This window comes from Eublepharis macularius, chromosome 5 (assembly GCF_028583425.1).
Source record: "Eublepharis macularius isolate TG4126 chromosome 5, MPM_Emac_v1.0, whole genome shotgun sequence".
In the NCBI taxonomy this organism is placed as follows: Eukaryota; Metazoa; Chordata; class Lepidosauria; order Squamata; family Eublepharidae; genus Eublepharis; species Eublepharis macularius.
In genome coordinates this window covers 103,606,077-103,616,687 of record NC_072794.1, presented here as the reverse complement: position 1 = coordinate 103,616,687, position 10,611 = coordinate 103,606,077, and the positions used below count along the sequence as shown (strand labels likewise).

Sequence of the window (10,611 nt, the reverse complement as noted above, 5' to 3'; positions counted from 1 at the left end):
TCACACCCTGAAAATCTTGCTAGACTCTAAGGTGCCACTGGACCCAAATCCTGCTGTTCTACTACAGACCAACGTGGCCACCAGCCTGAAACTATCCTCATGTACTGCAAGTATTTATTTGTGGATGTTTGGGTGCATTGTACACGTTGGCCCATCTAGTGTTGTGGTTGAGCTTCGGGGTTCATTTCTTGCCACGTTCCTGTCATGTGTGGTTTGCATGGTGGCAGGACACGTGACCCAGCTCTCTGGGCAGAGGAAGCCCTCCTGCCCATGCCACGCACAGCCCCACGACCCTGGCAGCTCCAGAGAGGCAGCCAGCCTGGGCGACCCAGGCAGCGGTTCGCCGCCCTCCCTGCCTGGGAAGTGCCTCCCCTTCCTCGGGTTCCGCACCTCTGTTCCCCCCCCCTCCTGCTGCTTACTCAGGGCGCGGGGAGCTGGCAAAGGCGTCCTCCGGCAGTCTCCGCTGGCCGATGCCCCTTCCTTCCCGCAGAAGTGCCCCCGGGCCGGGGCTCCCCCGCGGTTTTGTTGGGCCAGGAGGTGGAGCTTGCCGGCGTCGCTCTGTGGACCAAAGCGGGGGAGACTGGGGAAGGGGAGGAAGCGCGAGCGGGGATCGTCTCCCAAACGCCGCGCTCCCCGCCGCGCCGCTCGCTCCCCGCCTGCCTGAGCCAAGCAAGCGCTCAGCGGCCAGGCGAGGCGAGGCGAGGCGACGCCGGGAGGGCGATCCTCGCTGTGGCGGAGGAGTGGCGGGTAGGGCAAGGCGCTCGGGGGGCTTTGACGCCTCAAGCCGGCGATCGAAGACTTGTTGAGAGCCGAGGGGCGCCTTTCCCCGGCCCGATGGAGGAGGACGTCTTGGACAAAGCGGAGGACATGGCGTCGGTGAGGGACTTCGATCCGCTCACGGGCACGATCCCCGCCACCAAAGTGGAGCTCACCGTCTCCTGCAGGTAAGGCCGGCCCGGCAGGCGGGGGGTGGTTGGCAGGGCGCTGGAGAGGAGCAAGTTTCTCTCCCTGGAGGCTGATTCCAGCCGGGCGTGCAAAGGACGGCAGTTGCTGCCTGCTCAAAGTTTCTGCATTTTAAACCATTTGGCTGGGATTGGAGCTGACTGGGAAGCGCTGGCGAACTTGGGAAAGACTGGCTTCCGTGATGGGAAAAGCAGAGCTCTCCGCCGATAACCCCCTGCCAGGTTTTGTGCTCGGAGGAGCACCTGGGGGCTGCTCTGTGGACCGATCCGCATCTGCGTGCATCCTTTCTGTTAGCTGACCGAGGAAAGCCAGGCGAGTCGGTTGCCCTGGGAGCACCTGGGGGAGGGGGCGTGCCCTGGTGAGGCAGGCGGTGGGGCGTCCTAGGGCAGGTAGCACACTCTCATGGGTGTGTGTGTGTGTGTGTGTCCCGTTAATCTCTTTGAGAGTTTCCTATGACAGACACAACGTGTTATGGGGCAATGGCTCCACATTAAGTGATCTGGAGCAGATCAGTTACACCGACCCAATATTCTTCACTTCTGTTCAGTCTTTGCAGGATTGTTGGTAATAAAGAGAAAAATGCACCATGACTCACAATGCAATTCTATATAGAGGCATACCCTTCTAAAGCCCTATTGACTTCAATTGGATGTAGAAAATTGCACCCCTTCTTAGGGACTGTGCTGCTAATAGATCAACTCTTGTAGGTGAAATATTATACATACCACTATGCTCTAAAGAATTCTTCACTTAGGAAGAAGATTGCATGCTGTTGCAGCTACAAAAGTTGATCTAGTGAAGGAGCTTACCTATGTTTACAAACCATGAGAGAAATTCATTTCTAACTTATACAAAGTCTGACTATAAATCAATAAACACGTGGAGCAAAACAATCTGCCATTGCTCCACAACAACAAACATTTTATCACGAGGAACATGAGTGGTTTCACAGTGCAGCATGCTTACTACTATGAACCTTACACATTGTATATAGGTACCATTATTGGCTAGAGAGAATGGGTAGACCTAAAGTTGTTCCATACACAGGGTTAAAACTAAATATTTCTACACTTTAGAAAGATAAAAGAAAAGGATATCTATAGAGAACTGGGTTAGAAATATTTTACCCATTAGAACTAAATGTTCCACAAGTTATAATCCACTCTTCTAGTGTTCCTTAACCACCACACGTACAAGAGCAGTAAATCCCTTAAGGGCTGCAATCCTAAAGTTACTTTCTGGGAGTAAGTCCCACTGAATCATATGGGATTTACTTTTGAGTAGGCTTGCTTAGAGCTGCTTCCTTTAAGTATGTCTCATATTGTGAATTGTGTGATGTGACAGTCGTATCCTTATATTCCATATTCATTAATCGAAAAAAGCTACCATCCCCAGCTTCTGTCCTCTGTAAACCACTACTGAAGTTTAAAATTCCTCTTCCCATGTGAGAGGAATACTCAGTATCATTTCATGTAGATTAGTTATACTTGAACTCACAATGAGAGAGAAAAGCATAAGCAGTTATGAGTGTGGCACTGGGAGGTTAGTTTATTCCAGTACAACTGATACAGTACAATAATACAGTGCATTCCATATCCTACTGCACATGTAGCCGGCACCATCACAGACCAACTCTACCTCTTTGAACTCCCTATTACTAGATTAATCAAGAATAATAACCCCTGTTAAATTCAAACATCAGTTCATCAGAAGAGCTTTCTCTGGAATCATCTGACAGACTAAAATGGACTTCCACACAATATTATGAACATCTATGTACACAGCTAGAATGAAATACAATATTAGTGTTCCAGCTCACCAGTATTAAACAATTCCCTTCTACTCAAGCAATAGGAATAGGATTCAAAGGCCAAAAGCAAGTGTTGATGTGTAGAATGTTTACAACCCTGCTCTGTACAGATGCCCTTTATAAAAAGTCAATTGTCTCTTCATTTTCAAAAGCAAACCAAATAATTTTTTTTCTAGGAGCTGCCTAATCCTCCTGATTTCCTCTGCTTGTGCTATTGGAGGGCAGCAACCCTATTTTTAATGCAGCAGCTCTTGGGCTCAGGGTGGCACTGATGTGTTCATGTACAGCTTTAGGGGAAAAAAGAATGCGAGTGAGGCGGGACTATTTTAGGAATAGATTAAGGAAGGAGTGAATACAGGTCTGAACCATGCAACCCCCTTGCTCAAGCCTCTCTTTTCCCTGCTGCTTGAGGGGTGCAGAGAGCAAAAAATAATTTACATGGAGCCCTCTAAAAACCATCAGTTGGTTTCTTTAATATCATTTGTTAAAGCTATTCATATTAGTTAATTAAGCTAATAGTCATTTTCATTGCTTCGCTGTGAAACACATTTCCAGGTGTAATTTGCCCCACTCCTTGGGACCAAGTTTTCAGCAGTAAAGCCCCTCCCCCAAGGAATTCTCTTTTTGAAATTGCAGATAGGAGGGAACATTCCCCCTTTATAGGCATTTGGATTTCTCCCTGGCCTTGCAGGCACGGGGATGTGTGGTAACTCTGTCTCCCCCTCCTGTTTCCTAGAATCTTCTTGGGGGTTGTGTGTTTTTATTTTCTTTGTAAAAACAGAGCATACAGGCAAGGAGGATTAAACTCTGACACCCCCCCCCTTACCTCACTGTGCCTCTGACACTTTGCCCAGCTGATTTTCCCTATTGGAATCTGACTGGGAGAAGGCTGCTTCAAGCTCCAGAGTAAGTTTGGTGGTAGCAGGGTTGATCTCTTCACCTGTGGAGATTAAAAATAGAGATCTCCTTACTTCCATTTGCTTTACCTGACAGTGGGTAGTTGCTTTTTTTCTAATTATCTACCAGGGCTTATAACAGTTGGGCATTTTTATGTGAGGAATAGTGCAGCTGTATTTTTTTCTGAATGAAATTAAAGAGATGTTGAGACTGAAATCAAAGAAATTTGAGCACCAGTGATCTATTGCATAGGCAGCAAACAATGATACTTCTTCATAGCAGATCTTTCATTTATCATCCTGTTTGCAGGAGTGGGGGGGGGGGAGCACTTGCCTCCCACGTGCAGCATACCTGAGCAGCCTGCCAGAAACTGAGAGTGCCAGCAGCATCATTGGCTCACTTCTTGCAGCTGTATGCCATTCCTGTTACTGGGAGGAAAGAGCAGAGTAGTAACTCATGGCTACTCTGTGCCTCTGTCTCCCTCAGTGTATGCTTTCCAGAGAGTGCAAACAAAGCATCCTTCACATCCCCCTTTCACCGCTGCAGTTAGGTAGCACTGATTATCACAGATGGTGAAATGTAGTATGACTACTTTTTAACTTTATCACCCTCCTTCAGATTGCAAAACTACTGGTGTGTGAGCTATAACCTCTGTCTTCTTCACCAGTCAAAGAGCACTGCCTGACTGCCAGGTGCTACAAACATAGCTTTGCTTCTGCCTTGTGAGCATAGCTTATGTAGAATTGAAAAGGCATCCCAAACCACTCATAAGTGGTGGGAAGTGGAAAAGCTATGCACAGAAATGGCAGTTGAGATAATGTCTCCATTGTGCACAGATCTGTTGAGCCACACCTTCCTTTCAGTAGCCCTCCTCTTGCCTGGGCAAATGGAGCCAGGTAGAGAAACACCAGAATAACGGTCAGATTCGAAGAACCAATCATGCATGAGTATCAGAAACAATTTCGAACAGAATATTAACTATATTAAAGAATGGGAATGGCTTGTATTAGATCTTGATTCTTTGTTACAATATGATGAAAGATCTCAGGATTTCAAAGGTTTATATTCAGCTTTGTTAACCCTCTGGTCTTCCCAGGGCTTCTAATATAAAGCCAACACCCCACCCCCACCCCCAGATGCTTTTTTACTATTGGGGCTGTTGTCGGATGGAGATTTCCCAGGGCAGGAGTTTATAGATTGGTGCAGTCTTAGGCAAATTACAAAAGTAAGATATGTGCACATGGTTTGATTTCTTTGCAGTGTATGACAGGTTATAGAATATGTAACCTGACCTGACTGAAAAACATACTTTGTATAAAGTAATATGAAGGAACTGTTTGCAGAATCAGACCTGTGACAGTGTATTCGTACATGCATCTGCAAACCAGGCCTGCGTCTCAAGAATGAGCACTTGTCTTGAGTTCACACCTTACAGTTGTCTGAGTAAAGCAGCTGCTTTGGCAGATGTAATGATACTGGCATTGAAAGCTGGGTCAGACCGTTGAGCTGTTTAGCCTAGTGCTGCCTAAAGGTGGCATCAGCGCCCAAAGCCCCCAGGCCAAGGATTGGACCTGAGACCTTCCATAGCTAAAGCACATGAGCTTACCATTGAACTATGGTCCCTCCACTGTACACCAACCCATGGGTTTGTGAGTGCACATTTACAGACATGCTTATATGACTGTGTGTATAAATTATTCACTATTACATGGAACACCTACCCTTTTAAAGGGATTTGAGGAGAGAGGTCCAGGATCTAAACTGATTCCAGGTGCTGGAAGGGCTTGTATTGCGAAGAGTTTCCTAATGACAGGGTGGTGGGGGAGAAGCTCTTTCTCATAGATTCTTTGGACAATGTGACATCTGGATCTTGAAGTTTGAAGAATCAGGTTTTCTTTGTGTTGGCTAACTGTGTAATATTAGCAGGATTATTATGATGTTAGCACTAGACTGAATCATGCACAGTCATGCAGTACAGTTTAAGCAGAGTTGAGCAAAGGCATCAAGTACTGAATCGGAGGGGAACTTGGTATATAGTTCTCCTCTAACCATCCTTGTTCTACTTTTGCTGTAAGCGGGGGGGTTTTTTGCGCAGGGCAACAAGGTCCCTTTACCATTAAGCACATCCATTTAGAACCTGAGGGTACAACTCTGACCATGCTTTGTGCTTGCACCACTTACATGAAGGCTATGCTAAGGAGGTAGTCTCTTGAGTTATTTGTGGATCTGGATGCTCCCTTCAAACATCATTAAGCACCAGCCCTGTTTAGGGCATCCTTTGTGACAAAGCTAATAGAGGTGAAAATGAAAGCAGGCTTGTAAAGAGTCACTCACCTGGGCAGCTCTGATAAGAGCTGCTTCCAAATGAAGCAACAGGGAAGCTTTATTGAGGCTAGCTTTCCCTCCCCTAGCAGTTATATGGGTAAATATTGGCTAGATTAAACACATGGAACAGAAAATTTTGTGGATTTTCGTGAGTGAATTGAAAGTGTATATTTATTTAGAGTTTCTGATTTGGAAATGTCTGTTATTCATTTGCAGAAAGGCCTTTGAGTAGGATTGAATATTTACTGTTACTTGATGAAATGACAGCTTTCAGAAAATAATAGGTCTAAGTACTGTCTTCAAAAATGGTTTAATGTTTGAGTCTGAAGCTTTGAGCTTTTTGGTATCAAAAAAAGTGTGTTAGATTGTGATTAGATCTGAGCGAGTGCATTGTTGGGATGGTTTTACTAACAGAGTCTAAACTGAATTCGTTTTTATCATCAGAAGTATTCCAAAGAACTCAATTTGTAGATAAGGCTTTATGAATTAGTTGAATTAGTTCCAGGGAGATATGAACGGGTGGGATCTGAAACAGAATGAAAGGTATGAGTTATAGCATGAAGTTCATTGTGCTGTTCTTCCTAGGGTCTGCAATCAGTTCGCATTTTATTTGTGTATTGCAGAGAATTTGGTCCACAACAATAATTTTCCCAATGCTGGTGTAATAAGGAGATATTGAAAATGCACATGAGAGGCAAGGTTACATGTGGGGTCCATCCTACCCCTCCACTGATTCTTCTGGTGGATATGTAGATTCATATGTAGATATGTAGTTTCTCCACTGATTCTTCTGGTGGATACATCCTACATCACGCATGTCTGGAGAAGGGATCTCTGACTCTTGAAAGCATACCTCCTGAAAATCTCATTAGTCTCTAAGGTGCCATTAGACTCAAATCCAGGATCCTAATCATAGACAGAGACATGCTTGGATGGACCCTGAGTTCCATATACATGGATTCTGAATTGCACACACAAGCTCTCCCTAACATGTGCAGTGATATCACTTTTCCTTCTTTCCAGATGCCATCAGCTGTTTTTTAAAAAAATTAATTTACTTTTAATTTATTAGTACAAAAATATAAAAAATAAAAAAGCAAACAGGAGAGAAAAAGAAAAAAATAAGAATACAGTACTGGCTACAAAAACACTATTGGCAAATCTATACATAGGTATCTATAAAAGATTTCCAAACATCTAAATATAAGTCCACATGCAGTCTATATGTGATACATTCAATTGTTAATAAGTTTATAAGATCTTCAATCTAGTGATTTTCAGGAGGTCGTCTTTCGTCTTTCCAATGTTGAAGCATTTTTAGCAACTGTAAGGGCATGGAGGGTCCATTTCCATTGACCATCAGTTAGATTCCAACAGACAGGCAAGTAGTTTAATGGTGCATTAACATCCTTAAAAATAAATGAGTTTTCTAACACACAATTAATATGACTAATAACTTCCTCCAAAAGGGCCAAATGACTAAACATGATCAAAGCATATACTTAAGAGATGTATTTTGTGAATTATACCACTAACAGACACCGTGCTTAAGCCTTTAGTAAAAAGCCACTGTGGTGTCCAATATACCCTAAACATAATTTTCTGTTGAGTAAGTCTCAACAAGATCCATAGTAGCAACAGGTATATGGCTTAAGGCGTTATCCCATTGTTTTAAACAAAATTGGATGCTCCAGATCATTATTCCATTCATCTCTAAGATTCTATGTATCATATTAATAAACAACCTCAAATATTTATATACAAATACTGTAGATTTCGCATTCTATATTGATTCAATAAGAATCTCCAAAAGTGGAGGAGATTCTGAAGCACTCAACTGCCGGACCATATTTGGACACCAACAAATGGTGCAATTGCAGCAAAAGTTGGCATATTGAGACTTCTGTTGGAAAAATGACAAAAACTCATCATCATTACCTATTAATTGATTTAAAGTAAAAATTCCCTTATCTGTTCAAGAGATCCCATCAGCTCTACTGTCCATGCACCATAGGACAGATTTGATCCATCAAAACAACTGTTTAAACCAAGGAATTGCATTGACAAATGTTTTTCATTCTTTTCGTAGTATGTTGCCTTCAGCTACAGACTTACAGTAATAGATCTTCTGGCATTAGCAGTTTACACTCATATTACCCTCCCCAAGAGTTGTATATATCTTTGTATGCAACCGTTCTTTTGTAAACATCTTTGACAACTTCATTTTTATTGCCATAATGGAATTGTAACTACTTTACATTCAAAAGAATTCTGTGAATTAAGGCTGCATCAATTATTAAAGCTCTGTTGCCAAATTACCTGCACCCATGTAAGGCTGCAGTAATTATAGACACATACCCCCCCCCAAATACCTGTTTTGTGAGATTCTGGTTGTGATGTGCTTAACATCTGGAAGAACAGAACAAGCGCTTGGACTGTGGTCCATGTCCCAGATTTTGCAAATAGGTTTGTGAGGCAGAAGTCCCTTCATCTCAGTCTCTTTTTCAAGTTCAGATGGTTTTAGAAGTGTATAAAAGCTCAGAGAATGAGGAGCTAATATGCATGGTTCCCAAAGTGTGCACGTGTGTCTGTGTCTGTGAAATCCCTTCCTTAGCAAGCGGCAGCACCCTGGCCTCCTGTTGCCTGTAGCTGAGAATTACAAGGGTGGACACTGGAGGTGACCATGAAGTAGTTTTCCTTCCAGAGCACTGCTCTGTCCTACGGAGCAGCTTTCAAGTTGAGACCTACTGCTCATTAGCCACATAACACTTAGCAGGAGGGAAAGGTATACCTATCTACAGTAGTGGGATTTTCACAGCCCTTCTTGTGCCAGTTTTTGGGTTCATTAATGAATTCCTTCTGTGGGAAAACCCCATTAAGCTAGTGACAAAAATCCAAGTGGGAGAAAATGTATGGAGGCCTAAGAGCTGTAGAAGTGTTAACAGACTGAGCAGTGTTTTAACCCAATGAACCACAGTGCTTTCATTGTCATTTTTAAAAAGTTACTTTAGTAAGGATGAATATAGGGATGGTCACCTTTTCAACATTAGGGCTCCCTTTCCCTCGATGGGAATGTAGAAGATTCCTAAACTTGCAGCACCACAAGCTGCACTTTGCAAAATCCTCTCTCCTGCACCACCAGTAAAGATAAGGGGCTGCATCCAATGTCCTGTGAGCAAAGTGGAGCTCCAAGTCAACAATGGAAACTGGAAGAAACCACCCACTCTTCCCCCAACAGAAGTGCCCTGTTGCCAGCCTCAGTGCAGTTACACTGATGAAGGCACACTTCTGGATCCAAGTTGAACAGCCCTGATGCGGAAAAAGGGCCCCCTCCCACATATACCTGCAAAGTATGATTTCTGTACAAAATGGCACATGATCTTAGACGGAGTTGACCCACATAGTCCAGTATTAACTGACAAGCAGCTGCTTTTCAGTTTCAGGGAGAGGGTTTGCTAATCCTGCCACCAGAAATCTTTTGAAGCCCCCTTTTGAAGATGCCCAGAGGAACCTGGGGATTTCCGCATGTGCTGTACCAGTGAATTATGGTCTTTTCCCATGCTGAGGCTTCCACTAACAGGTCACCTTTCTTCCTGTACTTCATCTATTCATTCTCAATTATTTTTTTTACTAGTTTGCCCAACTCGGACACCAGATGTTGTTAAAGATTGGTGTTGCATTGTCTGCCTTCCAGATCTTTGATACAAACGTTGATGCTGTGCAGTATTACAAAACTAGAATGAGCAGTTCAACAATTCCATATTTCAGGTCTTTCAGAACTCCTGGGTGAATATTGTCTGGGACGGGTGTCTTATTACTGTTTAACCTATCAATTTGTTCTGCAGCCTCTTGTACTGACACTTCAATTTGATGGGTTTTTCAGATTTATCATCTGAAGGGAATGATTCAGGTGCGAGTATCTCCTTAGTAACCCTTTTTTCTGATGATAGATTCAAAGAAGTCATTCAGCTCTTGGCTGTATGTGAATACCTTGTGCAGTTCAGCAGCCCAATGGCCTTTGTGCTTCTCTTGCCTGCCTTGTGCTTCCAGTGCACCATCTTAAACAATCTTTTTCATCTGTGTTAGGCCCACAATTCTCAAAATTCTGGCATTAGAAGTATATTACTTACCAGATATAGATAACCAGATCTTTGGTTATCCAGGCTTCTTTGTATTTTTTTAACTTTCCCACCTATTACTTATTAATAGTTTTAATACATTTAGCAAAAAAACCCTGATGTAACAATGAACTTGTTCCAAAAATGTCACACTACCAATGCAATCCTAAGCAGAGTCATACCCTTTTAATCCCATTGACTTCAAGCAAGGTGTAACTGTTTAGTACTGCACTGAAGTACCAGATAAGCTGCATCCTTCTTCCATCCTGATTCACCAATAGGATCTGGGCTGTTAAAAAAAAGAAAAGAAAAGCAAGGACATACCACAGAAGGAAAGAGCTAAGAGCACCACTCTGTTGAGCAAAGCGGTCCAGAAATTGTTCCCAGATAACATCAAGCTTTTCTGGTTTGCTTCTCTTCTCATACATCATTCTTTCATTAGCTACTAAATCCCACAACTTGGAACATAAGATCCTAAACTGGTAAAACTTTATCTTC

At 43.3% G+C, this 10,611-nt stretch overlaps 1 protein-coding gene across 1 annotated transcript in view; it reads left to right on the top strand.

Moving 5' to 3' along the window:
* Window positions 1-834: 834 nt before the first annotated feature.
* The window catches only part of CPNE5 (copine 5), a 222,879-nt gene continuing 213,102 nt past the window's right edge, over window positions 835-10,611 (top strand). Inside the window, exon 1 of the mRNA XM_054981740.1 lies at window positions 835-944. Coding sequence (XP_054837715.1) covers window positions 835-944 — 110 coding nt within the window. The remainder of the gene's footprint in view (window positions 945-10,611) is intronic.